Genomic DNA, 20,532 nt, shown 5'->3' with positions numbered 1-20,532 from the left:
CGGGGTTCGTGAAGGGGCGGCAGCTCAACACGAACGTGCGGAGATTGCTGAATGTAATTATGATGCCGGCAGTGGAGGGGGAGGCTGAGATAGTGGTAGCGCTGGACGCGGAGAAGGCATTCGATAGGGTGGAGTGGGAGTACCTGTGGGAGACGTTGGAACGGTTTGGGTTTGGGGAAGGGTTTATTAAGTGGGTGAAGTTGCTCTACTCGGCCCCGACGGCGAGTGTAGTGACAAACGGGAGGAGGTCGGAGTATTTCGGGCTCCACCGAGGGACCAGGCAGGGATGTCCCCTATCCCCCCTACTTTTCGCACTGGCGATCGAACCGTTGGCGATGGCACTGAGGGGTTCAGGGGGGTGGAGAGGACTGACTAGGGGAGGGGAGGAACATCGAGTATCGCTGTATGCGGATGATCTACTGCTGTACGTGGCAGACCCAGAAGGGGGAATGCCGGAGATAATGGAACTATTAGCAGAGTTTGGGGACTTTTCGGGGTACAAACTAAATTTGGGCAAAAGCGAGGTTTTTGTGATACACCCGGGGGACCAGGGAGAGGGTATTGGGAGACTCCCCTTCAAGCGAGCAGGAAAGAGCTTTAGGTACTTAGGGGTGCAGGTGGCAAGGAACTGGGGGACCCTCCACAAGTTGAACTTTTCCAGGCTGGTGGAACAGATGGAGGAGGAATTTAAGAGGTGGGACATGGTACCGCTGTCGCTGGCGGGGAGGGTGCAGTCAATCAAAATGACGGTCCTCCCAAGGTTCCTGTTTTTATTTCAGTGCTTGCCCATCTTCCTCCCTAGGGCCTTCTTCAAAAAGGTGACGAGTAGCATCATGAGCTACGTGTGGGCGCACGGCACCCCAAAGGTGAGGAGGGTCTTTTTGGAGCGGAGTAGGGACAGTGGAGGGCTGGCACTACCCAATCTCTCGGGGTATTACTGGGCGGCAAATGTGTCAATGGTGCGCAAGTGGATGATGGAAGGGGAGGGGGCAGCTTGGAAACGAATGGAGAGGGCGTCCTGTGGCAACACAAGCCTGGGGGCCCTAGTAACGGCACCAGGGCCGCTCCCCCCCACGAGGTACACCACGAGCCCGGTGGTGGCGGCCACCCTCAAGATATGGGGGCAGTGGAGGCGTCACAGGGGGGAAATGGGAGGTCTGTTGGCGGCGCCAATAAGAGGGAACCATAGATTCATCCCGGGGAACATCGACGGGGGATTTCAGAGCTGGTACAGGGTGGGCATACGGCAGCTGAAGGACCTGTTTATAGAGGGGAGGTTTGCGAGCCTGGGAGGGCTGGAGGAGAAGTTTGAGCTCCCTCCGGGTAATATGTTCAGATATTTACAAGTGAAGGCATTTGCTAGACGGCAGGTGGAGGGGTTCCCCCTGCTCCCCAGTAAGGGGGCGAGTGATAGGGTGCTCTCGGGGGTCTGGGTCGGAGGGGGGAAGATATCAGACATCTACAAGATAATGCAGGAGGCGGAAGAAGCATCAGGGGAGGAGCTGAAAGCCAAGTGAGAAGGGGAGCTGGGAGAGCAGAGAGAAGACGGGACGTGGGCGGATGCACTGGAGAAGGTCAATTCTTCGTCCTCGTGTGCGAGGCTGAGCCTCATTCAATTTAAGGTGCTGCATAGAGCTCACATGACGGGGACAAGGATGAGCCGGTTCTTTGGGGGTGAGGACAGGTGTGTCAGATGTCTGGGAAGCCCAGCGAACCATGTGCATATGTTCTGGGCATGTCCGGTGCTGGAAGGGTTCTGGAAGGGGGTGGCAAGGACGGTGTCGAAGGTGGTGGGGTCCAGGGTCAAACCAGGATGGGGGCTTGCGATCTTTGGGGTCGGGGTAGAACCGGGGGTACAGGAGGCTAGGGAGGCCGGAATACTGGCCTTTGCGTCCCTAGTGGCTCGACGAAGGATATTAATTCAATGGAAGGACGCGAGGCCTCCAAGCGTTGAAACTTGGATTAACGATATGGCTAGCTATATTCAGCTAGAAAGGATCAAATTTGCCCTGAGAGGGTCGGTACAGGGATTCTCCAGGCGGTGGCAACCTTTCCTTGACTTTTTAGATCAGAGATAGACGTTCGGGGTCGTGGCAGCAGCAACCCGGGGGGGGGAGGGGAGGGACGGGGGGGGGGGGGGGGGAAGGGGAGGGGAGGGGAGGGGGGGGGGGGAGGGGAGGGGGGGCAGCAATGGTCGTGGGGGGACATGCATGACTGTAACGCGGGCAAGTCTGCTCGCTGCTCATGTCTGAAACTGTAGGCTGCCTTGTTTGTTAAGTTGTTGCTTGGGGAGGGGGGGGGGGGGGGGGAGGACTGGTGCGCGCGAGAGGGCGGGCGAGGGAGGGATATTTGCCTAGAGGGATTGTGTTGTATATAATTTAAAAAATAGTAGGGGTAAATGTTTGTATGGAAAAACTCTTTCAATAAAAATTATTTAAAAAAAAAAGAGATAGAAGATCAGCAATGATCATATTGAATGGCGGAGCAGGTTTGAAGGGCTGAATGGCCTACTCCTAATTTCTATCTCTATGTCACCCAATATAGAGAATTGAAAATCTGTCAAAGGAACCATGATGTTTTATGCAGTAAAGTAGCACTTTTAATAGTTTCCAATGATTATTTCATATTAAAAAAGTAGAGAATTTGCACTGCTGACTTGCGCTGGTAGTTATATTTAGTTTGAAACAAAGAGGAATATTTTCTGTTGCACGCCCTAATGAGAAACATTTGATTCCAGTGGTTTCTTCAGTACCAATGTTAACTGCTTTGATGAACACACAAAGGATCAAAAAATCAAAATTTGAAAGGAAAAATGCATATGCAAGGAATTGTTCTCATCAGAAATTCACTTTCTACTGTTACCGTTGAACTGATAAATAGCCATTGCAAAGTATAGTTTTAAAGGCTTAGTTTCAAATGTCAACTATTCTCAGCTAATAAAACTCCACTCCATAGCATAAACATACTCCTGCTAACAAAGCTATAACACATGGAAATTTTCCAACATCCTCAACTACACTGTAAATTAGTTTCTGCTACAGACTATACAACTTGCCCATTTTTCCATGTTTTAAAGTGGCATCCTCATTTCCCAGTGACGGGTATAGCTGGTTGTTAGGCAAAGTATTGAGTGTTGTTAGCAACATATAACACAATGACACCAGCTGCTATGTGATGCCATCATTCACTTTCATTCTCATTGCCTCATGGCAGTTGTACGAGATGAAGGGTGAGTGAGTAACAAATGAAGTTGGTTGACACCAATAACATAAGATTCTACTTCAATCCAGTATCTCATCCACAATTATGAACAAACTGATTTGCAAGTGTAAAAAAATGCAGTACTCAGTTCTATCTGCAATTACCAATCGCATATTCCTTTTAGTTAGCACTAGCACTGGTACATTTTTTAAAAGAATTTTAATAGATGCATGCATCACTGGCAAGGCCAGCATTTGTTTCCCATCCTAGATTGTCTTTGAAGGCCAGCCTCTTTCTTGAGCTACTGCAATCCATCTGGCGTAGATACACGCCACAGTGGATGCTCGGGGGTTTGAGGATTTGGACTCAACAACAGTGAAGGAACAATGTATTGGTAAGTCAGGATGGCACGTGGCTTGAAGGATAACTTGGAGGTGGTGTTCCCATGCAACTGCTGTCTCCATCCTTGGTGGTTGAGATCATAGGTTTGGAAGGTGCTATGAAAGGAGTCTCAACCTTTTGGGACAGAAATTTTGCAGATTTCTACAGTTGTGTGTGAGAAAGAGAACAGAGTGAATTTTCCCTAAATTACATAGCTCTAATCTCAAAACTATGTTCAAAAGCAATAATACAACAGCATTACAAATAACAAGAACTTGAACTCTTTTCATTCTGTTCAAAGATTTTTAATACTTCACCTTAATAACTTGTCATTACACCATAGTTTACAGCTTGGTCTTTTTATTTCAGTCGTCATTCAAAAAATAAGATACCGAAGTAGTGAACAAACCGAACAAGGTGTTGTAAGAGTGCAATAAGAGGCATATATCATGATTACTTCATGCTGAAACCCAGCCGATCAGCATTGTCAAGAGGATGGCCCATTAGCACCTTCTCAAGGACAAGGTTGGATTGGCAATAGTGCTGGCTTTACCACTTCTGTTGCCAATATTCCAAGATTAATTTTAAAATTCAGATTTAAGCCCAGGATGAAAGAGTGAGACAGATCATGATCCATTTCCATTGGAACCAAAGCAATTCTTCATACCATAATAATATTCTATGGCTGTCCACAAAGCACTCAAGACTCTCATTCATCTAATGCCAGAAGATTAATTAACAGGATTAAATCAACAAAACGATTATATTGTATTCCATGAGACTGATTATTGTGCATCCCACAGTTAATGTCAGAATATTTCTCCTTTCACCATTAACTTAATGGGTTGGTACTTTTTAGCAATTTTATTAAATATATTTGAAATTAATAAATGACTCAATCTTAACAGGTTAGGAAGGTAAAAATCCTAAACTCTCAAGTACAAATCCTAAGCTCTGCATGTTCTCCCCGTGTCTGCGTGGGTTTTCTCCAGGTGCTCCGGTTTCCTCCCATAGTCCAAAGACGTGCAGGTTAGGTGGATTGGGCATGCTAAATTGCCCTTAGTGACCAAAACGGGTTAAGAGGGGTTATTGGGTTACCGGGATAGGGTGGAAGTGAGGGCTTATGTTGGTCAGTGTAGACTTGATGGGCCGAATGGCTTCCTTCTGCACTGTATGTTCTATGTTCAGATTAAGCTCTCCAGTCAGTTCAATTCTCCACTTAAAAAAAAACAGAGCAGCACAGTAGCACACGTGGATAGCACTGTGGCTTCACAGCGCCAGGGTCCCAGGTTCAATTCCCCACTGGGTCACTGTCTGTGCAGAGTCTACATGTTCTCCCCATGTCTGTGTGGGTTTCCTCCAGGTGCTCCGGTTTCCTCCCACAGTCCAAAGACATGCAGGTTAGGTGGATTGGCCAGGATAAATTGCCCTTAGTGATCAAAAAGGTTGGGAGAGGTCATTGGGTTGTGGGGAGAGGGTGGAAGTGAGGGCTTAAGTTGAGGTCAGTGCAGACTCGATGGGCCGGATGATCTCCCTCTACACTGTATGTTCTAGAAGTAGAAAGACTCTAGTCAACACACCAGTTCTCCTTAATACAAACCGGCAAAGTGCTCAATGAGTGCTCTAATATCTTCATGTATGTACTGATATGTGCTTCTATGGAACCTTCCATGTTGACAGTCATCAACAGAGCAGTCCCTGGTGAAGCTTGACACAATTTATTGGCAGACTGCTTCACTCCTTTGTCCTCTCAGGGAGCCACTGTCACAGACATGTCACTACTTAACAGCTAAAGCACAGAATCACTTCTTCAATAATTTGCCTCATTTAAGATGTCAAGGTCTGCACCCAAGAGTCACAGTTTTTACTTTTGAGGCATGCAAAACATTTTGGTCACACTAGTGCGATCACTTAATCTAGAATACGGCAATTTGCACTAAGTCACCCTTCATCCCAATCTTGACTGATGCATTTCCAAGTCCCAAGGCATTGTTTTTCATTCATTCAAGGCTGGCTTGGCAAGTATTTATTGCCCATTCTTATTGCCCTGGAGAAGGTGGTGGGGAGCAGTCAATGTGGTGTAGGTACACCCACAGTGCTGGTAGGGAGAGAGTTCCAGGGTTTTGACCCAGTGACAGTGAAGAAACGATGATATATTTCCAAGTCAGAATGGTGTGGCTTGGAGAGGAATTTTCAGGTGGTGGTGTTTCCATGTATCGACTATCTTTTCTTTCTAGATGGCAGCAATTATGGGTTTGGAAGTTGCTAAGGAGTCTTGGTGAGTTCCTGCAATGCATCTTGTAGATGGCACACGCTGCATTGGTGGTGGACAGAGAGAATATTTATGGATAGGGTGTCAATCAAGGGGGCTGCTATGTCCTAGATCAGTGTTTTACAAACTATTTTTCCCAGGACCCACTTTTGCCAACTAGCCAACCTTCGCAACACACTCCATGTTTGCTTACCTTTAATGCAAAAAAGGAGTCTGCTTGGTCCTCACGCTCTCATCTGAGGAGAGGGCAATGTACATATCATGTGCAGACGTTGGCCAGTTCCTTTGTGCCGTCTTCATTTTTATGAAAACGAAAAATCCAACCTCACACATAAAGGCCATTGGAAAGGGTGATAGCAACAAAATGTGTGTTTTACTCAGCATTAGATACTCCTGGGAGATGCTGCACTAGAATGCTGACAGCCTCACGGGTTTTTGGCATAATTTTAATGTGGTATCACAGGTCAGCTACAGCAGCGTAGTCTTTTAATTTTGAGTCAGCTCTAAGTTAATAACTGAATGAAGTCTCGAGCTCAAAAAGGTTTTCTTCCTCCCACCACTTCTCTTTCAAAATCTGAGACTTCTCCTTTCATTTGCCAATACTTCCCTGCATATAACACACATGGGGCGGAATTCTCTGCAAGGCCCAATGCCGTCGGAGGCCTCTCCTTGCCCCCTATTCTCCCCCCCCCCCCCCCCCCCCCCCAGGGGGGGGCTAGGATGGTCGTGCCGTAAATCTCAGCCGCGGGGCCTTGTCGCTAGCGTCAAGGATCGGCGCGCCGAGAATGACGCGGCCGGTGCGCCTAATGACATCAGCCGCGTATGCGCAGGTTGGCTGGCTCCAACCCGCGCATGCGCGGCTGACATCACGACGGATGACGGCTCAAACCCACGCATGCGCGGTTGCCGTCTTCCCCTCCGCTGCCCCGCAAGACGTGGCGGCTTGATCTTGCGTGGCGGCGGAGGGGAAAGAGTGCGTCCCTTTGAGTCGCCGGCCCGACGATCGGTGGGCACCGATCACGGGCCAGTCCCCTCCCGAGCACGGCCGTGGTGCTCACTCCCCTCTCCGCCCCCCACAAGCCACAAACTAGGTATTGGCGCCATGTTCACGCCGGCAGCGACCAGGTGTGGCTGCCGCCGGCGTGAACTGGTCGGGAACGGCAGGCCGCTCGGCCCATCCGGGTCGGAGAATCGCGTTTCTCCCTGCTCTCCAGCCACTTGTATATATCCCCAATCCTACCCTCCCCTTCCACGCCTGGCAGCAGCAACCATTCAAATAGGGCATATTTCAGCAGCCTGGGAAACCTTTTCCACACCTTCCTTGCAAAGTCCCTCATTTGTAAATACCTAAAACTCACTTCCCTCCCTCTACCCTCTCCCGCAGCTCTTCCAGGTCTGTGAACCTCTCCTCCAAATGTAAATCCCTTGCACTCACCCAACACCTCTCTCCACCTTCCATACATGCCATCCATCTCCCCCAGCTCGAACCCATGATTTTCACATAATGGTGTTAACACCGACATCACCTCCATCCTAAAGAGTCTCCTCAGCTGGTTCCACATCCTAATAGTGGACTGTCCCACCGGGCTCCCAGTACATCTCCTCGGTGCCAGTGGTAGCGCCACCGTCAACATGGCCCTCAGGCTAGACTCCCTACAGGACTCTTCCTCCATCCTAACCCCTCTCCTTCCCACCATTACCTCACTTTCTCCACATTCGCTGCCCAGTAATAGTGCAATAGATTCAGTAATGCCAATCCCCCTTTCTGCCTCTGTAGCAGGGCCCTCTTTACCCTTGGCACCTTCCCCGCCCATATAAACTCCGAAATCAGTGTCCAGCTTCCAGAAAAAACCTTCGGAATAAAGATCGGCAGAGTCTGGAAAAAGAATATATGAACCTTGGCAGGACATTCATTTTCACCACTTGGACCCGCCCCACCAGTGTCAGATGTAGCGAATCCCATCTCCTAAAGCCCTCCTTTATCTCCTCCACCAACTTTCTTCAGTTCCATTAGTGCAATGGCGCCCACTCCCCCGTCATCTGGGTCCCCAGATACCCAAATCTATCCCGGCTACCCTAAATGGCAACACCCCTAAATTAGCCCTCCGATCCTCCACATTCACCGGAAACCCCTCGCTTTTTCCGACCTTCAACTAATAACCCAAAAAGGCTCCGAACCTCTGTCATAAGCCCATAACTCTCCCCATACTCTACAGCAGGTCAGGCACATACAACAGCAGGTCATCTGCCTGCAGCGACCCAGTGCTCCGCACTCCCTCTCATAATCTCCTGCCACTCTGCCAACCCGCTAAGGGCTATCACCTAGGGTTCTATCGCTAGTGCAAACAACAGTGGCGACAGCGGGCACCTCGTTCCCTTATGCAACCCAAAGCTCTGAGCTTGACCGTATACTCGCCAGCGTAGCCACATACAACAGACAAACCCGTGCCACAAAGTTCGGCCCAAACCCACACCTTCCCAGGACTTCGAACAGATACCACTGCTGTTCGCCCTAGTGATCAAGCCACTGGCTATTGCACTCAGGGTGGCTAAGAACTGAAAGGAGATCCGGAGTGTAGACAGAGAGCACAGAGTCTCGCTCTATAGAGATGGCCTCTACATCTGATCCACAAGGCAGCATGGAATGAATTATGGCGCTCGAGAGAGTTTGGAGGCTTCTCAGGCTACAAACTCAACAGTGACAAAAGTGACGTCTTCCCAATGAACCCGCAAAGGGGAGGGGCAGAACTGGAGGGAATGCAATTTAAACAGGCCTGACATAAATTCCACTATCTGGGGATCCAAATCGCTCATGACTGGACAGGGATCCACAAATGGAACCTGACCACTCTGATGGAGAAAGTTAAAAAGGGCTTGCAGAGATGGGACACACTCCCACTCTCCCTAGCAGGGAGAGTGCAGACGATAAAGATCAACATACTGACTAGGTTCCTCTTCCTGTTCAGATCCATTACGAGCCACATCCCCAAGGCTTTCTTCGATTCATTAGAAAAACTGATCATGGCGTTTGTGTGGCTTGGGGAGTGGGGGTGGGGGGGGGGGGGGGGGGGGGGGAAATGAAGAGAGAAACGCAAGGATCCCAAAAATAATACTGCAGAGTGCGAGTATGGAGGGCCATGTTAACCATGGAGGGCCTAGCCCTCCCAAACCTGAAATATTGCCACTGGCGGCAACCGCAGAGAGGGTAAAAGGGTGAATAAAAGAGCCAGAAGCCGAGTGGATGCTTATGGAGAGCAGCTCCTGCAGGGGGACCTACCTCCGGGCCATGGCGGCACTCCCATCCCCACCGAATAAATATTCAACAAGTCCAGTGGTGGTAACAACACTCCAGTCGTGGAATTAATGGTGATAGCACTTCAGGCCAACTGAAGTGTCCGTTAAGGACCCCTATCTGCAATAACCATAGGTTCACGGCAATGACAATGGACGCCACCTTCAAAAGTTGGAGACAGGACGGAGGGACTCTGACAGTTAGGGGCTTCTACTCTGATAACAGACTGAAAACACGCGAGGAACTAACAGAGAGGTTCCAGCTGACAGGGGGGGAATGAATAAGGTTAAAAACTTCTTACGTAGGGAAACGAGGACGTACCCATGACCACGGCAATAGTCATTGTTAGAGGACCCACTGAACATGGACATCTTAGGGAAGGGGAACTGCAGTGACATGTATGGGTGATTACTGGGGAGAGCAAACACACAACTGGATGGGACAAGAGAAAAATGGGAAGAGGACTTCGGGCTTGAAATAGGGTGGGAACTCTATAGAAAGCACTGTATAGGGTCAACACCACCTCCACTTGTGCAATGCTAAGCCTCATGCAGCTGAAAGTGATGCACAGAGCCAACTTAACTAGAACCCGAATGAGCAGGTTCTTCCCGGAGGTGGAGGATAAATGCGAATGGTGCCAAATGGTGCGAAGGAGGCTTGGCCAACCACGCCCACATGCTCTGGTCTTGTCCTAGACTAGTCAGGTTCTGGGCAGCCTTCTTGTGGGGATGAGGATTTGAGAAATGCCCAAGAGTGGCAGTCTTTAGGGTCGCAGAACAACCAGATCTATTCATGGGGAGAAGGGCTGACACCCTTGCCTTTGCCTCCCTAAGCGCCCGCCAGAGAATCCTGCTCGGCTGGCGATCAGTAGCACCATCCAAAGCTGCAGACTGGCTGTCCAACCTGTCGGAATGTCTCCAGGTGGAGAAAATCAAATTTGCCATCCGGGGGTCGGAAGAGGGCTTCTACAAAATGTGGGAGCCATTCACCCAGTTGTTCCAAGACCAGTTTGCAGCCAACTTCCAGTAAACCCGAGGGAACTGAAAGCCACAACATAATAACATATGCCAATGAAAGGGGTGGGGGGAGGGAACAATTAAACATAGAACCCAACCAAGATCAGCAAGCAAAAATACACAGCATCACACTAATCACACACGAGAATTCAGGAGCTGAAGAGAAAAGGGGGCACGCCAGACGGCTAAAAGGGAAGGGGAAGAGGGTCGAGAAGAATGGGGTGCGGGTGGGGAGGAGAGTGGGGGACCCGGTTGGGAATAAACAGTTACTGGAGAACGCAAAACAAGAAACTGCGACGGATGTGAACAGGTAAAAACAACCAATATACAATTTTTCCTTTACTTTTTATTGGGTTTTCTTTATTATTATTGTATTTTTTCATTATTTCACTCCTGTTACTTCTCAATGCATGTTCGCAATTACCTTTATCTTGTATAGCTTAAAAATCCTTAAGAAAAAAATTTAAAAAAGAGAAAATGGAAACAAAGTGCTCCGTGATTTGGCACCAAAAGCAAATATCTGGAAGGGGCGGGGGGGGGGGATCATGCAGAGCGCGTGACCTGCTTTCTGTTGCCGCTTATGGCCCGAAGACTGCACACAGCCTTATTTATTTTCATTTGGAAAGTATTACATTTTTGATCCATGTATCTTTAAGGCAGCCTGTACCTTTAATTCAGGTAGAAGAAAGCAGTGGTCTGTGCCTTTAATTCAAGCAGAAGCCTGTGCTGGTTCATACCGAAAATGGAGACTGTTCAGCACCAATGACAAAGATTAGCTGGAACTTAGTTTGATTGATTTTACTGGTGGCCAATGAATTGGTTCAAAAGGCTGTGTTCTGCCTGGTAACAGGTGATGTTTGGATCTGATCCCACTGGAATGAACAGTCAATGTGTTTGAACTTACAAACCGATTGACTAATTATCGGCAGCCAAGGGCCAAAGACTTTGGGTATTGTTTATAAGAACTGTTGGTTAATTGACTTGAGTTGTGACTCTGGGTTGAGTCACAACTTGAGTTGTGGGGCTGAAACTGACTGCACACTTGCCCAGGGTGTCATTACAAATGCAGAAGCAGCCACCATTCTCAAATTTGGCCATTTCCCCCATGATCGGGAACACTGCGACCAGTCATTCCACAACCCTCCCAACCTCACACATGGGCGTGACCCACTTTAAAACGCTGTCCTTGATGGTATTGAACATGTATTGATGGATCTGCTCTTATCTGGACAATTGTAGAGTATTCCATCATAATCGCAGATGGTAGAAAAACTTTGGGGAGCCAGGCAGTGAGTTATTCACCACTGTATTCCTCTGACTGGCTCTTGTAGCGACAGTAGCTAGTCCAGTTAGGCTTCTGATCACTGGTAATCCTCAAATTGTTGATAGCGGGAGATTAGGTGATCATAATATTATGGAAAGTCATCTCTTGTTGAAGATAGTCATTGCCTGGCACTTGTGTGGCACGAATGTTATGTGTCACTTGCCAGCCCAAGCCTGGATATTGTCCAGGACTGCTTCAGTATCTGAATTACAAATGGTGCTGAAAATTCGCAGTCGTCAGCAGACATCCCCACTTCTGACCCCAAGATGCAGGAAAGGCATTGATGATGAAAGGCATTGATGACGCAGCCCAAGCCTGGATATTTTCCAGGTCATGCTACATTTGGACATGGACAACTTCAGTATTGGAGTTGCAAATGGTGCTGACCATTGTGCAGTCATCAGCGAACATCCCCACTTCTGACCTCATGATGGAGGGAAAGTCACTGATGAAGTAGCGGAAGATGGTTGGGCCTAGAACACTACCCTGAGAAACCCCTAAGCTGATGCCCTGGAGATGTGATAACTGACCTCCAACAACCACAACCATCTTCCTTTGTTATTGAACCCATATAGTGGAAATATACTTCAGGTTACAGGGATGATAATCTCCACATCGTTCCTCAGGTAAGTTTTGCTTTTTGTTCTGAAGTGATGATGTTTATAAAGTCTTTGGTTTTCAAGCACTGAACCCTCCCGCTTTCTGGGAGACTTTTTCAGTTCCAACTCATTGCCAATACATTGATTACTCACCTTTGTCCTTGTTCTTTTCTTTGCCCAATGAGTCCAATTTCCGTCTTAATGACTTTTTCCGCTTTTGTCCATCTGTAAATAAAATAACAAAATTTAAATTATTGAAACAATGATTGAAGTTACGTGTTCAGGAATTTAAGGACAAACTCCAGAAAATATTTAAGTCATTACGTGATACAAAATACATAACAAAACATTTTAAGTTCAAACAAAATTAGGATCTGTGCAATGTTTTGAGTCTTTTCTTCCTTCCTTACTCTAGATTTTTTGGCTTTCATATTTTATAATTATTTTCACTGCCATCGCCCTTATGTGAACTAGCCTCGATATCCATGCAGATTACAATATGGCCAGGATAGCGTGACAGGATAACCTTCTGCTAATTTAGGCTTAAACAGTCACTCCCTCCACCACCAACTGCAAAATACAGTAACAGAATATCATTTATGACTTTGACATAAGCCATTTCGGTACTGTGGCAGGGATGGAAACCAAACCAGAGAAAGTCAAATATATTCTCAGAAAGATCGGCAGTTTTGGGAGGTATCTACACACTTATGGACATTGGAAAGAAAAGGGAGGTTTGGAGGTTAGAGGGATCAAGATTTTTTTTTTCCCCCAGGAGGGGTGAAGGTGGCACCTAACGGAGAGAGAATCATCGAACCCTACAGTGCAGAAGGAGGTCATTTAGCCCATCAAGTCTGCACCGACCCTCTGAAGCAGCACCCTACCTAGGTCCACTTCCCCACTCTATCTCCGCAACCCCACCCGGCATATCCTTGGGCAACTTCTGCTAACGTAGCACACCCCAACCTTCTAAAGGACTACTAGGGAAAATTGTTTGCTTGCTAGCAATGCCCACACCTCAGGAACAAATAAAAAGAATGATTTGAACGACTGGAATCATCCTGCACTATTAAAAGGACATTATCTGCAGTCTAGAAGGAGTATTACAATATCACACATCAAGATTCCATTTCGGGCTCTGATAATCATATTTAATCATAGCTACAACAGTAATATACCACAGTTCCAGGGAAGCAAAATGCTCACCACATCTATTTCTATTAGGTTGAATGAACATTTATGCACTCAGTAGTTCTTCTCTGCTTCTAACTACTGTGGGAACAACATGGGTCCCACCTAGTCGATTCAAACACATTCTTTCAGATTTGAGCATCTCAACTTATTTTAAATACCTTTTGAGATGAGTAGCCAAGATTTCCTAGGCTACTACCAGCTGACCTGTCAGTTAAACACAAAAGTCAACTGCTCACATTATTATATTAGGTATGAATTACATGGCTCAGTTCCTGCCTCAAACCTGTAACTATGGATAAACCAAACATACTTCAATACTTGTACTGATTTATGGGACATCCAGTGACGGGGATGTGCTCAGCCGTCGCAGATCAGATGGCACTCCTCCGAAAGACAAGAAAATAGGCACGTTTAGCAGAAATTAGCCCACAAAAACTGAACTAAAACATCCCCTCAACCTCAACAATACAAAGAACAGCAAAGATGCCAGGAAGCAGCAGTTCCTGAGGCCACAGAAACACCAGAAAGGGCAGGAGCAGCGAGCAAGTGGGTCAGCGGACTCACAAGCCACGGGGTCCCCGGCCACTCCCAAGAGAGAGAGACCCAAAAAACATGCTTCCCCATCCTCCAAGAAGATGGATGGAAGACATTCCTCACTAGAGAACTGAAAGAGATGAAGGAAGACAAAGACAGAAATCAAGGCAGCAGCAGAGGCACTGAGGAATATGATAAATGAACTGGAGAAAGTCTCGACGGACCAAAGCAACCAAATCACCACCCTGGAGGCTGATGGAGACTCAGGGCAACCTGAAAGGGAAGGCGGAGGACCAGGAAAACTGGTCGAGACGCCTGAACATTAGGATAGTGAGCCTACCAAAAGGGATTGAGAGCAGAGACCCAACCAACTATGTGGCCCAGCTGCTGGAGTACCTAGTGGGGAGAATCAGCTTCCTGAAGCCTCTGGAGATCAACAGGGCCCGTGGGTTGCTCCGGCCGAAACCCGAGGCGGGGAGCAGCCATGAGCAGTCATTGCCAAGTTACACCATTACTAGGACCGGGAAAGGATCCTTCGCTGGGCCAGTCAAACGAAGGCTTGCAGCTAGGAGGGACACAAGATCAGAGTCTTTCAGGACATTGGGGCAGACCTGGCAGAGCGCCGGGCAGAATTTAACAGGGCAAAGTCAACCCTGTATGGGAACAACATCAAATTCGGGATGTGGTGCCGAGCCAGGCTCTGGGTAAAGTACCAGAACAGAGAACATTATTTTACTGCCCCATGAGTGAGAAGAGGGGTCCGCGACGTATCTCCCACTGGAGAGAGAAGGCCTGTGGAGGGAAGGGGTGGGAGGGGGACACACTACTGAAGGGGGTGGGGGGGGGGGGAAAGAGAGAGGAGAGAAAGGGAGTAGCAGAGGGAGAGGGAAACTAGACAGCAGGGAGAACAGAATGGCAGGTGGAGGGCGTGGTGTTTTGACTGGCTTCCATAGGCCACTTGTGAAACATGGAACAATATGGCACCACAAGCAGACACTTTGGAGGGTCCTTGAATGTAGAAAGACCCCAGAGTGCAGGAGCTCACCTACATGATGTACACACAGTTGGTAGCCATGTTGGATGACCCCTGGACAAAGAAACCCCAGAGCGCAGGGGCCTGGCCTCATGGTGAGTACGGGGAGGGGAGGGACGCCAAAAATCCCCATCAAAATAGTCATCTGAAAAGTTTGAGGACTTAACGGCCCAGTGAAAAGTTCCAGAGTCTTCGTCCACCTGAAAAGTCTGAAAGCTGACATAGTTTTCTTCCGTGAGACGTACCTCAGGGAGAAGGACTGGCTGCGGGAAAGAAAGGGATGCCTGGGATGGACTTACCATTCATGTTACAGGACAGAAGCTAGGGTGGTAGCCATACTACAGAGAAAGAGGACTGCATTTAACATGACATGGATGGTTACGGACCCAGGGGGACGGCATGTCATGGCCAGTAGTGTCCTGGATGGGGCACCAGTGGACCCAGAGCCGGGATCGAACCTGGCACCTCAGCACTGTGAGGCAGCAGTGCTATCCACTGCACCACCGTGCTGTCCTAGCCAGCGATCTTCTAATGGCAGTCTTCAACTAGATCCTGCAGGCTGTAGAATGCTCTCTGCTAAGTCATTTTCACCTTAACAATCAGGATCTTCACATTGAGAATTCCCCTTCTGAGGTCGGCTCAGTGTTGACAAGCCTCCCCCAGACTCTAAATTTATAAGGAAAATAAAAGATTCCGCTTGTGTCCACCCGTGGGCAATCTGGATCCCCAGATAGTGAATTTGCATTGAGCTTGCTCTGCCCCTCTCCCTTTCGGGTTCACCGTGAAGAATTCACTCTTGCTCAGATTGAGCTTAAAGCCCGAGAAGGCTCGAAACTCCCTTCAGAGCTTCATGATTCCTTCCATGCTGCTGGGCAAGTCCGACATGTAGAAGAGCCGGTCATTCACACAGAGTGAGACTCTGTGCTCTCTGTCTCATCTATGGATTCCCTTCCAGATTTCCGCCACTTTGAGGGTAATCGCCAACAACTTGATTACCAGGGAGAGTAGGAGTGGGTCAGTGGGCATACCTGCCCCTGTGCAGTTGGAAGTATTCAGAGCTATTGATGTTGTCCGTATGCACATCATGGGGAATTTCACACGTGAGGTGAACCCTGTCCACAGCCCAAACCACTCTAATGAGGTACTTCCACTTGACTGTCAAAGGCCTTTTCTGCATCCAGAGAGATGACCGCCTCTAGTGTTCTCTCCCCGGATGGCATCATTAGCACATCAGCTAACATCACCTGATGCTTGCTGTTAGCTGTCTACCCTTAACCAAGCCCCTCTGGCCTACTGCAATCACCTCTGGTACGCATTTCTCCAGCCGCTTAGCCAGGAGTTTTGTGAGGATTTTTGCATCCACATTAAGCTGCGAAAAGGGTCTGGAGGAGCCACATTTGGTTGAGCCTTTGGCTTGGGTATCAGCGAGATTGAGGCTTGAGTTAGCATTGGAGGCAAGATGCCCCTCAGTAGCAAGTCTGAACATCTCTCTCAAGTGCAGGGCCAGTGCCGTTGCAAATTGTTTGTAGAAGGCCACTGGGAACCTGCTGGGTGCCGGCGCCTTCCTGACCTGCATGGAGCTGATGCTCTCCAAGACCTGTGGCAGTTCTAGTGGGGCTTTCAGCCCCCTCTTCCTTTCAGGATTGGTATGTCCTGTCCTTCAACGAACTGTTTCATTCCTGAGTCCCGATTGGGGGCTGGGAGGTGTATAGCCCCCCCGTATAAGGCCTTGAATGCTTTGTTCTATGTTGGGGATTTCTGCCATGGTCGTCTTTACAAATTCCGTGTCACCCCAGTAGGGCATGTGACTGTTTGATCCTGGCACTGGGTCACTTTCCGTGCGGAGTTTGCACATTCTCCCCATGTTTGCGTGGGTTTTGCCCCCACAACCCAAAGGTGTGCAGGGTAGGTGGATTGGCCACATTAAATTGCCCCTTAATTGGAAAAAATGAATTGGGCACTCTAAATTTAAAAAAGATAGCTGGCTACAAAGACCACTACCACAGCAGTGAAGATCCCCAAATATCTCACACCCAGTTTAATCCCCATTATTTTGATCCTTCCCCTTTCCCGGTGTGTCTGTCTGGTGTGTATGTGGGTGGAGGGTGGGACGCTGTTTTGGGGAATAGTTAGACTAGTAGATCAGTGTTCCCTTATTTCCATTGAATGTTCTTCAATCACTCTCGTTATAAACAAACAGTTTTTTAAAAATGTTTTATTCACAAATCTGGTGCCTGTAACTCATTGGAGCAGTCAAGGATCAAAGATCACAGAAAAGTACTTAAACTATTGGTTAATTCACTTATGTTGGGACTCCGGGGTCTGTGGGCTGGAATTGACTGCGCACTCGTCAAGGTGTCTTAATACCAGGTCAATGGTGACACTACTAATTGGACCCATCACTGGTTTGTTCTGTATCTATCCACAGTGATGAGTGAGGCTTAACCATTGCCGATATAAATCGGATGGAAAATAGAGTATAGATTTGGGATGGCAGTCACATCTCGTAATAGCTATCCATGTGCAGCAGATTTTGGAGATTATGCATTAGCATCTTGGCAGGAAGGGTCTAACACGCAGAGAGACATGATTGTCTGCCCATATGAGAAAAGGGACCATCCTAAAGCAACATATGCGTTTAATTAGACATGATCAAATTGCACAAGGGAGGTTGTTAGAGCTGACCTAAAGCCAACACAAACTGCATATATAGAAGGGGAATACTGCATTGTCACCATGGAAAATGAATATAATTATGGATATGAAAACCATACCCTGGTCCCAAAGGAACCTTTTTTTTAAACCCCAGAGACATCGGTCAGAATAGATGACAAGGCGTTGATAAATATTTACAATCGTAAAAACACAGAAATTGATGTAAAAGATAGAATGATGGAACAATTAGAGGACTATGTGCAAAGATTAGGCTATAATGTCCCACAGCTGCCCGACCAACTGAAAGAATTAACAGAGAGCACTGCTAAATCCCAGGAAGTGTGTATCCGTTTGCAGCAACATAACAAGTACATTCATGAAAATATTGATGATATCAAGATTACTACATGGTGAGAGGATTTATGCAACTGAGGCATGAATGTGAATATTCACCCACTGATTAGGATTATATCACATGTTAAGTTTTCATTCAATTACTGCTCTGCTACTTAATTACTACATCAACAATTGCTCTTATGAGTAACTGCAACCTTTATGAGCTTTGAAACGGTTATGATCCCAGTGTGTGTTATTGCTGGTTAAGCCAGATCACAGAGTGAAACCCGGCTTGATAGATCCTCGGCGGAATTCTCCGTTTCAGAAACTAAGGGCGCGATTCTCCCAGAGAGGGAGAAATCGTAAGGCTGGCGTCAAATCCGGGCGAGTTTGACGCCAGTCTCCCCCTCCCCGACCGGGAACCGATTCTGGTCCCCGGTCGGGGCTAGCATGCCGCCGCCGTAAACTCCGGCATCGCGGGCTTAACGAAATTCGTTGAGCCCGCTTGCCAGGGTTTGCGCCGGCTGACGCGTCACATGACGTCAGCCGCGCATGTGCGGATTGGAAGACTCCAACCCGCGCATGCGCGGATGACGTCATCGCGCATTTGCACGAAACCCGCGCATGCGCGGGCCGGGACGGCCCTCAGCCGACCCGCGAAGTGATACAGCGGGGCGGCGGAAGGACAAAGAGTGCGCGGGTATCGGACCCGCTGCCCGCGATCGGTGCCCACCGATCGCGGGCCCATGGCACCCTTGGCACGGCCGTGGTACAGCCGTGCCAATCGGTGCCATGGTTTTAAAAATCGCCACTTTACGACCGTTTTTACGAACGGCTAGACCAGGTGTGTTTGCCGTTCATAAAAATGGACGTAAAGGGCTTGGAACTCGGCCCATCGGCCAGCTGAGAATCGCTGCTGGCCGTAAAACAACGGCGGCAGCGATTCGTATCGGGAGTCGGGCGTGGGGGGAGAATAGCGGGAGGGTGTCAGACTGGCGTGGCCGTAAAATTTTACGAACCCCGCTATTCTCCGCACCGTCTTGAGTGCGGAGAATTGCGCCCTAAGTGTTGACGCCTGGACTGAATCTGTGGACTTCTATGACAGCAAAATTGGTGCTATTCACAAAGCAATTCATTAACCGTTAATGGGCTAGCACCAGCGCTACATGGAATACGATCAATTCCATTGGAAAACTGTGTCCAATTCGCCGGAGTTGGGATTGACACTAGAGAGGCTGGCAAGCTGCAGCCGCATTCAAGAACTCCACTTCCCACACACACTCATCATAGCCAACAAGGTGGCAGCAAGAATAGCGACACCCCGATTCACTGATGCTGAATGGTAAACCCTGCTGGAAGCGGAGGAGTGGTGGGCTACCCTGTACTCTGAAGTGGGAAGGAGGTTGCCACCCATGACCATGCACTGGGCCTGGGTGCAGGTGAGAGAGGCCACAAGTGCGGCAACACCAGCAGGACCAGCCAGCAGTGCCATAAGAAATTGCACAACCTCATCAGCAGCCAGGGTGAGTAGGCAGCAGTGCCCTTGGCACTAACCCCTGATCTACACACCCATGACCCCACCCCTCCTCCCCCACCAGGATGGTGACTGGATCATCCTGTACCACCTGCCAGCACCCATACTGGTTGCCATGGCCGGGTGCCCTGGCTAAACAGGCCACCAGCTACCCACCCCTGTGCTGCTCGTGTCCAACCATCTAACACTATTCGTTTTCTGCCAACCATGCATGCCATCCAGGCCAACACCGTATAGGGACGTCCGCGACGAAAGCCTGGGGGTCGAAGGTTTTGGCCATGGGTCAAGGTGTCAAAGGCCTGGGGCAATCTGTATGAGTATTGGCCGAGGCCCATAACAGGGTTGCCGTATCAAAGGCAGCCATGTACCAAGGCAACCTGGATATTGGAGCGGCATTGCAGACTATGGCCCAGTCACAGCGGCCCATGGTAGAGGGCCTTGGTGACATTGCCCGGGCACTGGTCAATGTGGCTTATTCCCAGAGGGAGGTGGTGCAGTCAATATCACAGAGACTCAGAAGGTTGTGGCACAGTCACAGTATGATGTGGCACAGTTCCAGAAGGAGGTAGTTCACTCCGTGAGCTCCATGGCTGTGAGCATTGAGACCCTGGTCAGAACAGGAGCAGGCCTCCAGGACTGGCAACGCCAAGTGGCAGCGGGAGCCTTAGGGTTAGCTACTCTCACACCCCAGTCCCATGGAGGAACCAAAGGCCATTGCCTCAGACTCCCCCACACCCCCCCAGTTGTCCCTGGTGCATCCAGGGAGTGGGGCGAACAGGATGGCACGACGCCACTTGGGACACCTGAGCAGCAATTGGCCCCATTCTGGCCTGGTCGCCCCAAAAGACCGCCGCCAAAAGAAACCCAGGTCTCAGTGTGGGAATTGCAGCAAGTCACCTCCACTCCTGATGTACTGCCTGGGGATCCAACTAGAGATAGCACTCGGGCCCGCAAGGACAGAAAAGTAGATACCAGTTAAGTTGGTATGGGTGCTAGGGCAAAAACCTGGATATGTTCACTAGTTCACAATAAATACATATTCACGTTACAACAATACTCATTGCTCTGCCAGAAGGGCGTGAGGAATGGGCTAGTCTGGGTTGACTGCAGAGGGGGTGCTGGGAGAGGGGGGAGTGGGCATGGACCAGGGACCACATCCAA

The 20,532-nt window shown here is 48.9% G+C and overlaps 1 protein-coding gene across 7 annotated transcripts in view; it reads right to left on the bottom strand.

Annotated features, from left to right (window-relative positions):
- LOC119969228 (rho GTPase-activating protein 6-like) overlaps positions 1 to 20,532 on the bottom strand; it is a 782,573-nt gene that overhangs the window by 152,985 nt on the left and 609,056 nt on the right. For all 7 annotated transcript variants that reach the window (XM_038802556.1, XM_038802557.1, XM_038802558.1 and 4 more), the window contains exon 3: positions 12,239 to 12,310. In XM_038802556.1, coding sequence (XP_038658484.1) covers positions 12,239 to 12,310 — 72 coding nt within the window. The remainder of the gene's footprint in view (positions 1 to 12,238; positions 12,311 to 20,532) is intronic.

Source organism: Scyliorhinus canicula, chromosome 7, assembly GCF_902713615.1.
Source record: "Scyliorhinus canicula chromosome 7, sScyCan1.1, whole genome shotgun sequence".
NCBI lineage: Eukaryota > Metazoa > Chordata > Chondrichthyes > Carcharhiniformes > Scyliorhinidae > Scyliorhinus > Scyliorhinus canicula.
The sequence above is the reverse complement of the archived record's forward strand: the minus strand, read 5'-3'. Positions and strand labels throughout refer to the sequence as shown.